The 16,121-nt window shown below is 38.5% G+C and overlaps 1 protein-coding gene and 1 pseudogene across 2 annotated transcripts; one reads left to right on the forward strand and one right to left on the reverse strand.

Moving 5' to 3' along the window:
• The first annotated feature begins 893 nt into the window (after positions 1 to 893).
• Positions 894 to 4,143, forward strand: LOC148727242 (uncharacterized; annotated as a pseudogene).
• Positions 4,144 to 9,817: 5,674 nt separating this feature from the next.
• On the reverse strand, positions 9,818 to 14,594 carry LOC148727243 (uncharacterized). Of its 2 annotated transcripts, XM_088728136.1 has the most exons (3): positions 14,224 to 14,594; positions 12,693 to 14,093; positions 9,818 to 12,357 (listed from the first exon to the last, which is right to left on the reverse strand). In XM_088728136.1, the coding sequence occupies exons 2-3, from the start codon at positions 12,842 to 12,844 to the stop codon at positions 10,584 to 10,586; spliced, it is 1,926 nt and encodes a 641-aa protein (XP_088584262.1). In that variant the 5' UTR covers positions 12,845 to 14,093; positions 14,224 to 14,594; the 3' UTR covers positions 9,818 to 10,583. The 2 variants fall into 2 exon arrangements, with proteins under 2 accessions (XP_088584262.1, XP_088584261.1); XM_088728135.1 differs by having other exon boundaries at positions 12,693 to 14,594.
• Positions 14,595 to 16,121: the final 1,527 nt, after the last annotated feature.

Genomic DNA, 16,121 nt, shown 5'->3' on the forward strand with positions numbered 1-16,121 from the left:
ATGGGCTTGAAGAGTAGAATCCTTCTAAAATTTGGTATTTATCTTTTGTTCAAAGTATGTTCGAATTGCCCCCACACACATGCACACGCACACGCACACACACACACGCACACACACACACACACACACACACACACACACACACACCAAGCAAACTGTTGCTGTCCCATTCATATCACTAGCCCTCTTTGATAAGTAGCAGGGGAGTAGTAGTGGAAATTAATCAGTCAACAGAAAGGCAGACAATTTACTTCCGGAATGCACTTTGAAGTAACCTTCCAGCCATGCATCAGTCTCCAAAGATATGATTTCAAATAAAGAAATACTGATGGAGGAGGCTCAGTCAGATGAATTAGCTTCAAAGTAACTGATAAAACAAAGAAATAAACAAATAAATAAAGATACATTTGAATAAAAATCCAAACATGTATAATTTTACTAAACCCTAAAATGGTACAAACAATAGTACACAATAGCAAGCTTACATACATGTACAAGCATTATTCATCCAGAGTCTATAGTTCACTGTTCAAAGAAATAAATAATAAATTGAACCAATAGTTGCAGTATTATTTTAAGGTTGACTGTGTATGGAGCTTCGTAAACTAGCTTTTGATGAACGTAAGCCTAGTTTTGACCTTGTTCTCACAACAACGCTTTTCCCTTCATGAGGAATTAATGAAAACAAAGGCTACTTTTGAAAGACAACCTGATTCACATAAGAAAAGCAACAGCTATCATCTGTTTCAATTCAAAAAGTGACTGTACATAAAAGTAAATTTAGTTCCATGTACATGACAAGAATCTTCATCTAATGCATTACAACAAGGTCAACTCTTCACAAATATTTAACCCTTGAAAGCCACATTTTGAACATTATACTTATCTGAGATAAGTTTTATTCTTCCATGTATTCTGTAGGATGTGACATAAAGCAAGAACTCAGCTTGGTCAAAAACAAACTATACAGCGAGTTAATTGCTAACAAGGGAATCCACATCTACTAGCCTGAAATGTTCAGAGAATTCTGCATCTCAGCAGGGGCAACAAATATTTTTGATGCCATTCTTGATGCAATTACATCAGCAAGGCACTCCACAGAGCATATTAATCTCATTAAGAGAAGGGCTGTGTCAGTTATTTATAACCTTTGCTACTGTTTGAGTCAGGCATGCAATGCACTTCAAACTGACCATGCCCTTTACCTTAGGAGTTGTAATCTAAATTAAGAAGGTATGGACACACAACACATTATGGGTCTCTCTTGTGCAAGAAGGACAGTGAACACCATTGCTAAATTGTTGTCTGAAAATCATTGCAAATCATCCAAACATTTCATTCAAGATGCCATTGAAAACAAGTGGCTTTTAGTCCTGATTATAGATGATTTCACCTCAATTCACACCAAACGAAGACCAAAGAGAGATAAAACATCTGAAACAAAGTCAATGTGTACAATAGTCGTTAAAGCTTTTAAGAACATACCTGCTGTAAGTGTGCTGCAGGCCGGTATCATGCATGATGTAAATGGCATCAGTATAAACACATGCCTACAAATTATAACATCTGCATCATCTATGCAAAACATGAGCAGTTCATACGCTTCTGTAATGCCAAACTGGATTACCGAGGCTTTTTTCAACCAAGAACTTCAATGCCAGTGACTCAACACCCATCAGTATTCAGAAAATGACAATGTGAAAATAATGAGAAAAATGGATGACCTACACCTTGTTGACTTTGTGGAGTTACAACTTAAGTCCAAAGAGGACTTTAATACAGCATATAACATAGCACTTAGAGCTGGTTTGGGTGATTATGCAAAACAGTTCATTATTTTTAAGCCTGGTGATTGGCCATGCCAAATAATATATCAGTGTGTGAAGAAGTTTATCAGCTATCAGCAACCTCATCAAGTCAACTGTGAAAACACTCAGGCTGCATCAGTTCATTTGGCATATTCTTATCCATCCTTCACTGGTTCTGACAATGAGCAAAGTTTGCCATCAAACTTGTCTTCTCAGCCCTCCATTCTCTCTGTGATTCCAATGATAGGTCCTCTTCACATCTCCTTGAACAGTAGAGAACACATTGTTACTTCCTTTCATCCATTTTTCAAAACAGTGTATGAAAGCATTTTTACTCTATCAAAACTGGCAGACAATCCAAAACCCTGGAGGATCAGCTTGCTCTTAGAAATTGTTTATGGAGAATGGACATTAATACGAGAATCTGTGATGAAAAAGTTTTGGCGATTTAAAGATCCGGAGTATGGAACACTTTTTAATCTTCTGGACAACTACATACCCTTAGTTCTTTCTATTTACAGCACTCCTTTTAAACTTAACAATTTCTCAGAATACTTCAGAGCAATGATTCGAATGTGGATTATTTTCACCTGCCTTAAGCGTCGTCATTACAACAAACCTCCACTTGTCTGGCTTAACATGTGCTCACACTGGGGAAAGCATTCACCCCAACTTTATAAACTTCTTCGTAACTGCATAACAATTTTTGATGAGTATCCTGTTAAAAATACCCACAGCATTCTACGTGCCCAAACGAAGCCCTGACAGTGCCGATGAATTAAGAAATAAAGCCAAACAAGTTTTTGAATCAAAGGAACAACAAGCTACCTTTAGATCAGCTTTCACATCACCATCACAGTTTTCATTTTCCCAGAACCAACTACAGTTTCTCAAAGTCAAATGTGCTCAAGTACTTAGTTCTATGTTAAGAAGAATTGCTTCAACACAAGGACAAAGCTCACTCTCGTCAAATGGAAATACAACTTTTCAAGTAAAATTTCCAACAATCTGTGCCAACTATCCCATCAAGAGTACTGCTTTACCTCTTGGGTGTCAAGGTAACGTTAAACCTGATGCAGCTAAGCAATGTGATCTACCTGAATGTACGTCTGGCCAAAATGATGAGTGGAAAGTTTTAACAGGTTGCTTTCATTCCTTCCACAATACCTGTTTGAATGGCTTAAATTCATGTCCCTTATGTAAGGACTTCCTGAAAAAGAAAGTTCAAGAACTTGGTCAAACTGCAAAACAAGCAATTCTTAATCCTAATTCAAGCACTGAAGTACCAGCTGTGAGAAAGGACAATGAAAATGAAAGATCTGATTCAGGGTTATATTCACCCACTGAAACTACAACTGCAAGAGAAATGGAGCAGGATGAATTTGAAAATACTATAAGACAGCTTAATCATGAAATTGCAAGTCTTAATCCGACTTCACAACCATTACCAATTTCCAGCAATAACCAAAGACTCACAAAAGCTGCTTCCAACACCAGTGAAACTACCACTAAGGTCCCTCCACACTGCAGAAAATGCCACCATCCTGTTTGTGGATACAAAAGGTCAAACAGTTCACAGGTTAAATGTGATTTTTGTCCCAACAATGTCTGCACAGTAAATTCAGGCTATAGTTTCTCGAGATGCAACTGTTCATGGCACAGGGAAAACCACACACAGAGAGACACTCCACCAGCTCCAGCATACCAAATAACTGTAACCACAAACCAGCCTGTGGATGTGACTGAGTGGCTCTTGCCTCCAAATATTTGCCAATCAACCATAGCAGGGAGTCTGATTGGAAGTAATGCCTGTACGGTTATTGCTATGCTAACTGGATGCCATTTTCTTGAAGGTAAAATTTTCATTCCTCAACAACTTCAAGATCTACCATAGGTAATTCCTCTCTACAGCCAAATAATTCTCAAGGGGAACCATATTTACAGCTTGTTTCATGTGCCTATGCAACAACCAAACCTGGAAGTCAAAGAGGTCCTTCAGTACAACAATGAAGAATTTCAGAAAATTGAACTAAATGCAGACTTGGGTTTTTTCACTGTTGAAGACCTTGAATCTTATCTTACAAGCTACCATTGCCAGCAGCCAACATTTGCTGCAGTCCTGATTGTGCCCCCAGACAAGACAATGGTGTTATGCTTCAGGAATGCAAGTATTTGCCTCTTTGAAAGTCACAGACATGGCCATCAAGGAGGCATTATAGCCTTGAGCTCTTCTGGAAATGCCCGCAATTTTGTGCGATACATTGAAAGGATGGTAGTGAGAGACTGCGAAACGCAGTTGCAGGGATCAAACATAGCTGTATTAGGTCTAAAGTAAACTCTGAAAACTTAACTTTAGACCTGATACAGCTACTGTATGTATCGAACATTATAATTGTTCTACATTTTCCAAGTAAGTTGCTCAGCAGTGTTTCATTCATTTGGTGAAATAAGTAGCAAAAAACATGGTCTCAGGCATACACATTATGAGTGAAATGCAAGGTGTACAACACATTCCAAGAACATGTATGCTGGTTAAATTATTTCAAATCCCATATTCAGCTTCAGATATATATTAAATAAATATTTACTTCTCTTTGCAAGTAAGTGAAGTTCCAAACTATATAGAGATTTTAGTCAAAATAAAGCAGTCATACAGCTGTTGTGATTTGACGCTAACTTATAAGCTTAGGATTTTCGATAAAAACAACTATCATTTCGCGTGATAGACCTAAAGTACTACAAGTGTACTAAACAGTACTTTGGGGTCGTTCGAACACTCCACTGAAGAACTGAAACGTACACGTCATTTTCGACCGCAAATACGTTTAATAGAAATATTTGCGGCGAAAAGCACGCATTTTTTCTGGTTAAGGAACTTGCATAGCTCGGAAAGGGATAAATAAAGTATTCGCTTCACATATTTTTGAGTTGGGGCAAAATACCAAAACAAAGTTTTCGTCAATTTTCTGCCGGGACACTCACTCGAAGGGCAAAAACATCATCCACGCCGTACGTAATAAAAATGATAAAATACAACACAATAAGAGAAGATCTACTGGGTAAGACTATTATCACAAATGAAATGGACTCCAGGAGTACCTCTAAAGCAGACTTAAACGACATATCCCATAGATGTTCGCTGCGATCTTTGACTTGGAAAAACTACCATAATTTGCTCCGTTGAAATGCACCAAAAGTGCTCGCAATAAAGTTTTAATCCTCGTTGCTGTACATTTTTTAAAGACTGCAATCCCCAGCGGCTGTAAAGAAAAGGTGAAGACACAATTAATAGCAATATTTTTAAGTTGGGGCACCCGTAGGATTTAGAGAAATTTGACTCCAAAGCTAATGCAAATTCAGAATAACATCAAAATTCCCCCGTTAAAAGGGGCCTTCTGCCTTACGATCGTCTTAAAATACACTCACCAAGTTTATCACAACACAAATTGTAAGGTCCTCAGACTCACCTTAATTGCTTAGGCACTTGTGGGAACATCCGGAAATCAGCTGATGTTAATTTAAATCCCGTGGATAATCCAATTTGCCAATCTCTTAGCTGTTTTTAGGCAGTTTGATCGTATAAAATCCTTTCATGGGAAGTCGAAGGAAACTCCAGAAGTACCCAGAGCGTTAGAAATGTATGTAGGTATTTAACTTTCTTTCATCTCGTTCCATGATCTCCCCTAGAAGATTGGTAGATCGCCCAGAGAAACCCCCAATCGCAAGCTCGAGAAATCAAAATGGCGCCATGATTCTTTCAGTACTAGTGACTAAATACAGGAATGGCTCCGACCTGTAATTGGATGATAAATATAGTAAAATTTAATAAGTTACATCTTAACTCCTTGCATGTTAGTATTGTTTAACCGTGTGTCTCCAAGCGGAACAGTGAAATAACAATGCAGCGAAAACACCGATGTGGCAAACAAGAAATGGTTACTTACATAACGAGGGGAGGGCCTTTCTTATTCTGCAAGGTCGTTCAACGGTGATCCGGCGATGACTAAGTTATCCGCTGACAAATTCCTCTGACTAAACTCAATTGGTCAGTCTGGGATCAGTTGAGGCGAACGATCAGAGTCTGGAGCCATTCCTGTATTTAGTCGCTCCGGAATGGCTCCGACCTGTCATTGGATGATAAAAATAGTAAAAGTTAATAAGTTATATCTTAACTCCTTGCACGTGAGTATTTCCTTTTTTCAGGTATGGTTGAGTTGTTAAAAATTGCCAAGCGAAATTAAAGTAATCCGCGACTTTCTTCCTTTCGATGTTGTGCAAAAATAGACGAGGAGCCCGATGAATGGATTTGTCTTTCATGTGAACAATTTTCCCAGAAAGTCAATGTGGAAAGAGTACCATATAACCCCAACATTAATTATGCATTCCACTTCGTTGTCTTTCACGGCAAAACTTTAAACATAGGCATGCTACGCATGCAGGAGTTATTTTTTTGGATACGTAGGTTGAAATGGGACACTATATAACTGATGCTGGTGTCTGAATTGTTGGCAAAAATAAACTGCATTGGTACAACGCTTCCTGCAGTCCCCTCCACAGCCCTAATTTGAACTTGTCACGCAACGCTATCTCTCTCTCCAACATTGCATGACGAGACTAACCAACAACCAGCTCGTAGGTTCAAATTGTGCTTATTGCCGTTCCTTCGTCAGAGACAAAGTCCTAGTTATTATTCTGACTATTAAGGGCCAGAATCAGAAATTATGTTTGGTTTTTCCTGTGCAAGAAAATGCACAGTAGCGTGCAGTTTTTAATTGGCGTAAAGTAATGTGGTGGCATATCCAGGAAACGAGGTTGAGTTTTGACATCGAGTGTTAGTCAGATTTGAAGTACTGGCCGCGCATCAACGATAAGCTTGTTACAGTTTATACTCATCTTTCGAGTGAACTTAACTATATTTATTTAAAGTACAAGCCTAATACTGTCAATCACTACTATTGTTAACGCACTGATGAAAACAACAACCCTTGGGAACAGTAATACAACCATCTTATGTAAACGTTGGCGATTGAAACCATCCGCAAATAAATATTGCGAAAAAAACAATTGTACTTTTCTCACCAAAAAAAAAAAACTTGCGGAAGTCATTAATACATACCTTTAATTTCAATCAGTCAAAAATCTTGAGGTCTATAAAATGCCTTCTGTGATATATCGTTCCGAGGCAAAAAATACTTCAAAGGTTTGTTATTAGGTGTAAGCAAGAGAAATCCTTGTTAATAAAGTCATCGCGTTCAAATACAACTTTTTATTGAGTGATCCCGCCTTTCCTCCGGCGATTTTAGTTATTCCAAATTTTCATGGATGGCATCGACTTGTTCCGAAGTCTTAGCCTCCATAACTCACCATGTTAACAAACCATGAAAAGCGCTCGACAGCGATTTTGCTAAAACAGCAAAGCCTTCAATTCCAACCAATTCAATTCAATCCGCTGATCCACAAATCCGGCCCAAATATAGGCTCCGTGTAGCTTCTTGTTCAGTAACAGATGGTTGCCTCAAAATACTCTTCCATATAATTTTGCAGTGGAAAGCTCTATTTTATCTCTCACAGCCTCTGGACAAAGATATTTTCCGGTCTCCGTTCTTCGAACAAGTCAAAGTAGATTGAACCAAGAGAAAGTATCATTCTTCAAAGGATAATAAGGTGGGCTACTTAATTGGTTGTTGCCTATCTGGACTTTGCCCTTTGCGTGCGAAATACGGGTTCTGTCCTGGTGTACCGGTTCACAAGGGAATTACCATTGTTCTTTCTTTGTTTAGGAGTTATCGGTTAGCTATTGTGTATTGTTTGGTCTTTTGTATTGGCTCTTGTTAACCGGTACACGAGGACAGAACCGAAATACGTGATAAAATGCAGATTGTTTACAGGAAATTGACACGCAATGGGGTAAAGTCCAGGTTAGCTATAAGCGAATTTTATTGGTAGAAAACGTCTAAGCACGTGAGAGTTGCGTGGAAAATTAACCGACCGTACCATTCTGTCCTTTGTGAAATATTTTTCATTGAGGTAGATTTATGTCATAAAATTTGCGTTGTTTACTGGAAAATGGCATTTCATCTAAAAAAATTTAATCTAAATATGGCGAATGGCGCGGAGAGATTGGGCCTTGTGTCACGTAAACGAGGCTGGTCAGTCGACAGCTTTGCAAACTCAAATGTTTATATTCATTGAACTAGTTTTTATACGAAGCTTTTTATTAATTTGCATCGATATTGTACCTCGTTCAAACTATGCCTTCACACTGCTGCGTTGTTGGTTGCACTCAGAGAGGTTACAAGTCGGGAAAAGGCGAAAAAGTTTCGTTTTTCAACTTCCCAAAGGAGTGTTCAAGGAGAAAACAATGGATTCACGCCATTCGACGCGACGAAGAGAGGGATTTCCAAGTAACTGACAAAACTAAAGTTTGCTCACTACATTTCAAGCCGTCTGATCTGAGAAAAACATTAACTGGACGGGTTCATCCATTGGAAACGTCAGTTCCGTCGAGATTTATCTGGAGTGTTTCCAAAGAAGAGAAAGCCGCCCAAAAACCGATTGCGTTCGACTGCATCGTCGTCCAGGAAGCGAAAGTTGGACAAAACAGCAGAAAATAACAAATCTGTTATTGCTGATTCGGCTGTAGAAGAAAAGCAACATTCTGGAGATCGTACGGAGAACAAATGTGTTATTGCTGAATCGGCTGTAGACGAAGAGCAACATTCTGGATATAGTACTGAGAAGAAATGTGTTATTGCTGAATCGGCTGTAGAAGAAGAGCAACATTCTGGAGATAGTATGGAGGATGATAACACTTGTATTTCTTGTAAGGAATTACAAGACAAATTGGTGTGCCTTCAGGAAGTATTAGCTGAACAAAAGAGACGTTCCGAGGAACTTTTAAAAGAAAACGAAAGTCTCCAATCAAAAGTAAGGAGCCTCGAAGACACCAACTCGAGCCTAGAATCGAGAACATTTTGTGTTGATCGGTTCGATCGTGACCAAGATGTTGCTTTTTATACTGGTTTTCCAAACATAAACGTCTTTAACGCGATGTTGGAATACCTTGATCCAGGAACAGATTGTGAAAACATACGACCCAAAGAAAAAGCAATTGAAGACTTACCAGATGACTTTTATGAAGAAGGGAGTGAACAGACTGTACAATATGTGAACAACAAGAGGGGACCCAAATGCAAAATCAAACCAAGGGACCAGTTCTTCATTGTAATATGCCGACTCAGGAGAGGCTTTGCAGAACTACATCTGGCTCATCTGTATTGTGTTGGGCAGTCAACCATTAGCAGAATTTTTGTTACTTGGATAAACTTCATGTACCTTAAATTTGCTCCTATATGCATATGGCCTTCAAGGAGGACTATTGATGAGACTATGCCAGCTATATTCAAAGAAAAATACCCTCACACGAGAGTCATAATAGACTGCACAGAGGTGAGATGTGAAATGCCTAGCAGTTTGCTTTTAAACAGTGAACTTTTTAGTTCGTATAAAAATCACGTCATCTTAAAGGCCTTGATCGGTATTGCTCCCAGCGGAGCAATAACATTTATCAGCCAGCTTTACAAAGAGAGCATCAGTGACCGAGAAATTGTAACGAGGAGTGGGTTCCTGGCTCAAGATTTTGAATGTGGTGACCAGGTCATGGCAGACAAAGGGTTTCAAATTGATGACTTGTTACCTTTGGGTGTCCAGAACAACATCCCACCATTTTTAGGAGGTGATTCACAAATGTCTGCTGAAAATGTTGTCAAAACCCAGCAAATAGCTAGCGTAAGAATTCATGTTGAGAGGGCTATTAACAAAATAAAGAACTTTCATATCTGGGACAAAGTGATTCCCCTCAGCATGTTTGGAGTGGTTAATCAAATGTGGTCTGTATGTGCATTCCTATGCAATACACATGACCCTCTCATATCAGAATGAATGACCCAACCATACTTTGTGTGGTCAAGCATGTATATCAATATGACAATCAGTACACATTTTACATATTCAATGTGTTAACCATAATGCCTTTATTAACATACCCATATGGAAATCTACTTTTCATCCTTAACCAAAAACAAACTTTTGTTAAATTTCATTTGTATCAAGTATTGTACTAAAGCCTGTAACTATGATACACAGGTACATTTGGTAATTGTTAAGTTTCATTTCTTTCAAAGGTAATTAAAATGTAGTGCCAATACATGGCTATTAGAAGTACAGTGTCTTTTTCCTCGTCATTAAACGAATATCCTAACTATTAAATAGCATTAGTGTTAAAACTCATTGTTTTCTTTTGCTAAATGTCACTCACAAATTAGAAGGAAAATCGTGCAATTATTACTCTTTTCAGTAATTTGCTGAAGTTGCACAGCTTTGATATAAGTGATTAAATTAGCCATCCAAGGGTATCATAGATAGATCACAATGAGAACAACACAGTGCAATTGAAAGATACAACTTAATTAAAGTGTGACACAAGGTCCTGATTATTATGAAGTGGGCTGACCAAGCTGCTTTCTTTTTCCTTTAACTAGCAGGGGAGACAAAACACACTGGTAAACCCTGGCACTTTATATAATCAGGCCAAATTAAATGTAACCTAACTAATTGTCACCCCATTGTTTCAATTTGCAGTCAGTTTATGGTTTATTATGCAAAATAGTATTCCATATTTTCTGAACATGATTTTATCCTATTTACTAGAAAAGTTGCTGTATCCATGAATTAGAATGTCATTTTTATGTTTTGCATAAAAGGTTTTGAAACAAGTCATTGACTTTTGCTAAACTCACTGGCTGCTTTGGAGATAAAGTGTGTGAAGTAATAATCTTTCAGACGTTGTTGTAGATTGAGCCAGAACTGTTCCTGAAATGGGATTCTCTCAATGCTCATTCCTCTGCTTGTATAAACAACAAAATCACACCACTTGGCTCCTGTGATTCCTAGCTGGCCCTGTACCTGTTTGTAGTAAGAGTGGTCTCGTTTCAGCTTTGGCTGGCCATCACAATTTTCTAAAAAGAACCCATCATGAGAACAGGCATCAAGGGGTGTTACCATAAACTTTCTCTCTGGACATTTGACTTTAATAAGCCCAAAAGGTGAGTTACAGCCTTTGTCTACAACTTTGCCATCTGGGGAGGCACCAAGGTATGGTGAGGTTAAACAAACAACAAGACCTGACTTGTAAACTAAAACTGGCTTTTTTACTGAATGCATGTACTTCTGGTATTGTCTTATTGCAATACTTTCATACTGATTCCCATGCCTAGTAAATCTGTTATTTATAGGTTTTGGATGTAGAAGGTTGTTAACAAGGGACTCATGTTGTTTTTTTCTGTTCACAATCGATCCAAAATTGGAAGCAGTAAATCTAAACCTTTCCCTTTTCCATTCCTCACTGCCTGATTGCCCTCTTGTTTTAGTTTCAATGTCATTCACTTGAGATTTGTCCACTTTAATGTTTCTTAGTAATCTCTGCTCTGCTTCCTCAAGTTCTTCTGGTATTGTGTAAACATCATCTTGGTTATCCATCAAAGGAAATAATGGATATTCATAGATTTCTTGTAAAGGTACTCTTGAGAATGAAGATATGTCCATGTACACATTAAAGTTGTCTTCAGTAAAAGCTAGTTGGTAGCTCCCATATGATCCCTGAGCACAACTGCCAAATTTTGATTCAATACAATCTGGTTGGTTGGAAGTATTGGATGCCATGATTTGTGCCAGGGCCATTTTGGGATTTATAGCCTCAAGTTTTAGTTGAAGTTTAGATTCAGCTTGTATCTGATTCTTTATGGAGTTTCTAGCCTCATACAAAAGACACTTGACTCCTGGTTCCCTTGAAGTAGTAGATATTTTAGCTTCACTTTTGGTTTTAGACACAAAGACATCCATCACTGGTTGCGGTTTTATCACAGCTCCTCTACCTCTCTTATGCCAAAGTTGCAATCTTGAAGTGCAGGCTTCCTTAGGGTTCATTTCATCCTCATTGTCTAGATCGTTCACATGATTACATTCATGTAAACTGTATTTGCAGATTATAAGCATCAATGCTAATGTGTGGTTGCAATATCCGAGTTCTCCTGTAATGCAGGTGCAAATTGCATGGATAACACTTCCAGAAATGATCGACAAAGCCACTTTTATGTCATGGGGTGGGTCGTTTTTTCTAAAGCTATGGTAGCAACGTGCTTTAAAATAAAAGAAATTTGAGTCACTAGCAGTTTCAATGTCTTTCAAATAGCGATCTTTTTCGAATGTCGTCGCTTTCCTGATACATGTCGGCACAGAATGATTTTTACTTGGGTCAAGATTCTTCCCTGTCTTGGCAATATGCAAATTCATTTCAGCTCGTGTGAAAAACGGCATCCTTTGAAGACTTTTACCCCATCCATCTTTAGGATACAAGGGTGTAAGAGAGAAATCTGACTTGTCACTTGGATTGTTGTGTGCTGTTTTTAATCGTTTACGTTTTGTGTATATCTTGTCGTCATCTGGGTCGATCACATTTTTATCTCTGCCGGATTTAATGTATTCTTCGACTCTGAAAAAAAAAGTTCCCTTATATAAATCTAAAGCAGCAAAACAATAAATAACATTGCACATTTGAAATGACTGCTGATATTAAGTGATTTCTAACTAACAAACTCGTATTAAGAGAAGGTTGACAAGTTTGACGAGTCGAAAAGCGCGAAACGGTCCTATTTCTTATTAATAATCCAACTATAACAATTCTGTAATATTGCTGACTTTTATAAAGTGATAATCTCCTTTTATTTTTCTTTTGATTAAACTGCAATCGCTTCGAATGTTTCAACTATCTCCGAAAGTAAAGCTTAAAAAGAAGTGAAAGTGAATTTATCAGTCTGTCTCACCTACCGCTTAACAAGTTGTGCCTTCGTTTTGAGACCTTTCAAAGAATCTCCACGACATTTGAGCCAGAAACGAAGCTCGTCGTTCTTCAGAGAACAGGGCTGTCTTCCACAGAGGCTAGCTCCCACAATATCTTCCTCAGCAAGTTCAGTTTCCATGTTTTCAGCAAAAATTTCAAAGACGGCGGGAAAACTAGATGACTGACCAGCCTCGTTTACGTGACGTACGGCCCATTCTCCCCGCGCCGTCCGCCATATTTAGATTCGGTGTATACTGGCGAGTAAAAAGTAACACGCAATTGTAACGGAAAAGTATTGTTTAAACAATATTTAATTCATGGAGGACTTTTAGAAGCAAAGAAACGGATATGTAACATGGCAGTCGACGCAGAAAGTAAATGTAACTTGGTGGTCGTTTCAACCGCTGCTAAAAGAACAACCATATGGCAAAAAAAAAAAAAGATTATCAATCAAATATGATTTACGCAAGAATCGCATAGCTTAAAGTAAAAACGCCCTCTGATTGGTCAATACGTCAACCGGAAGAGAGGGTATTTAGCGTGGAATCGCCCTAACGCATAAAGCGATATAGCTGACGTGAGTCGCGAGCAAAAATTATTGTTACGAACGTAAATACAACTAGTGCTACGAAAATATGAACAAATATGAAGAAATTTATAGAAAACGAATGTCTCCCAAATTTTGAATTGAAATTGAAATTTTTAGAAAATTGGAGGAAACCACTCACGCTCAAAAGTACGAGAAAACGCATAGCAAAAAATCAAACTGCCAGAGACGAGGGAAGAAAGCCAAACGACAGTTCTCGCCGAGGAAAACCAAACATGTCAAGCGTTACGAAAGAAAACCAAAACAGGTATCAATGCCGAAAAGGGTCAAGCATCTTTTCCCGAAATCCGAACCATTGTAGCCTATACAGACGACGAACTGGCCTCTTTTAGATACAACGTGGTTTCAAAAAACACTAGACGGCAAATTCACGAATTCGAGTGGTCGCAAAACTGTCATCCAAGCGCTCAGTGATGATTTCGATCCAGTGGAGATATCAGAGCTCACTGGCCACTCCAATCCGGAATCCATATCCAGATACAGCGACAATCCTCTGGAAAAACAGCGGCGAATGTCGAATAAGTTGGCCGGTTTCAACCCACGCCAAGCACGACAACTACCAACGGCTATTCAAGTCATGCTTTACGGGAGATTGTTCTCAATAGCTCAGCCACGCCAAGCAACACAGCAGCTACTAGTGAACTTGACAGCAATGCCAGTCGTTCTAGTTACCTGATGGCAGGAGCAGTTGGCGGAATGTTTACTGGAGTAACTTTTAATAATTCTCCAGTAAATATTTCCATAAACTTTCAGTACAGCATTGACACCAACGAGCGACTCCCTGCGATGAAAGAAAAACAGTTAAAGTTGTGACTTTTAACTGAACTGTTTTTCGCCAGAGTTTACCGAGAAATTCCAGTCTTAATCATTATATTTTGAATACACTTTTTTTACAACTGTAAAGCACTTACCGGTTTTTTGTAGATCTTGCTTTGATACCGGAACGCTTGAAATTTTCATTTCGCTTGAGGATTTGACCATTCAGTTGTTGATTGTCGGCGCCACATTCTGCCAAGGGGAGTGGTAGCAGGCAAATCTCTGTCTTAAATAACTCCGTATTGTGTACTTTAAGTTTTTTTACTGAAGATTGTAAAATGTGAGGCACCGCTTTCTCCACGAGTTTGAAATAAAAGTGGTTTTCATTCTAAAAATATCTTGTTCCCTCTATTCGCTAGATATTGACACCTGACTTTGAAAGGGTTTCCATTGTTTGCGCACTGGCGTGGCGCACAAAAATACAAAACATCTGGTTTCGCCAAGTGATTTGGTGGCTTTAGCTATGTGATGCAAGGAAAATTCTCGAGGTACAATTAAAATTGTCGATGGTTCAAACGTGAGCGACTTACCTTGCTTTCCATTCCCTTAACAATGACAGCTCTGACAGTTGACTTTAAAATGGCTTTCTTTAGGGCGCGCGTACGGAATAAAAACAAACAATAACATTGCCGTTTTAATTTCTTGTTTTCTTATTTTTATTCTGTTATGCGATTCAAGAAAAATTCACTACCTGACTCGTGAATTCCACGTTAAATTTCACTTGAAAAATCGATATCGCACTCATCGCTTCGCGATTCGTGCGATATCGGTTTTTCGCGTGAAATTTAACGTGGAATTCACTCGTCAGGCAGTGAATTTTTCTATAATATCTTGCGCAAGATTTACCAGAGTCAGTAAAAACATAGGCATGCTACGCATGCAGGAGTTATTTTTTCGGATACGCAGGTTGAAATGGGACACTATATAACTGATGCTGGTGTCTGAATAATTGTTGGCAAAAACAAACTGCACTGGTACAACGCTTCCTGCAGTCCCCTCCACAGCCCTAATTTGAACTTGTCACGCAACGCTATCTCTCATGACGAGACTAAACAACAACCTGTTAGTAGGTTAAAATTGTGCTTATTGCCGTTCCTTCGTCAGAGACAAAGTCCTAGTTATTATTTTGACCATTAAGGGCCAGAATCAGAAATTCTGTTTGGTTTTTCCTGTACAAGAAAATGCACAATAGCGCGTAGTTTTTAATTGGCGTTAAGTAATGTGGTGGCATATCCAGGGAACGAGGTTGAGTTTTGGCATCGAGTGTCAGTCAGATTTGAAGTACTGGCCGCGCATCAACGATAAACTTGTTACAGTTTATAGTCATCTTTCGAGTGAACTTAAATATATTTATTTATAGTACAAGCCTAATACTGTAAATCACTACTATTGTTAACGTACTGATGAAAACAACAACCCTTGGGAACAGTAATACAACCATCTTATGTAAACGTTGGCGATTGAAACCATCCGCAAATAAATATTGAGAAAAAAAAAATTGTACTTTTCTCACCAAAAAAAAAAAAAAAACTTGTGGAAGTCACTGCCACATACCTTTAATTTCAATCAGTCAAAAAACTTGAGGTCTATAAAATGCCTTCTGTGATATATCGTTCCGAGGCAAAAAATACTTCAAAGGTTTGTTATTAGATGTAAGCAAGAGAAATCCTAGTAAATAAAGTCATAGCGTTCAAATACAACTTTTTATTGAGTGATCCCGCCTTTCCTCCGGCGATTTTAGTTATTCCAAATTTTCATGGATGGTATCAACTTGTTCCGAAGTCTTAGCCTCCATAACTCTCCATGTTAACAAACCATGAAACGCACTCGACAGCGATTTTGCTAAAACAGCAAAGCCTTCAATTCCAACCAATTCAATTCAATCCGCTGATCCACAAATCCGGCCCAAATATAGGCTCCGTGTAGCTTCTTGTTCAGTAACAGATGGTTGCCTCAAAATACTCTTCCATATAATTTTGCAGTGGAAAGCTCT

The sequence above is a fragment of the Stylophora pistillata genome, chromosome 7 (genome assembly GCF_964205215.1).
Source record: "Stylophora pistillata chromosome 7, jaStyPist1.2, whole genome shotgun sequence".
Classification (NCBI taxonomy): Eukaryota; Metazoa; Cnidaria; class Anthozoa; order Scleractinia; family Pocilloporidae; genus Stylophora; species Stylophora pistillata.

Excerpts from the sequence above, each read along its gene's own strand:
- LOC148727243 (XM_088728136.1), bottom strand. The coding sequence starts at position 12,844 with ATGGAAACTGAACTTGCTGAGGAAGATATTGTGGGAGCTAGCCTCTGT. Across the intron at positions 12,358-12,692 it reads AAGGCACAACTTGTTAAGCG|AGTCGAAGAATACATTAAAT; the intron begins GTAGGTGAGACA and ends TTTTTTTTTCAG.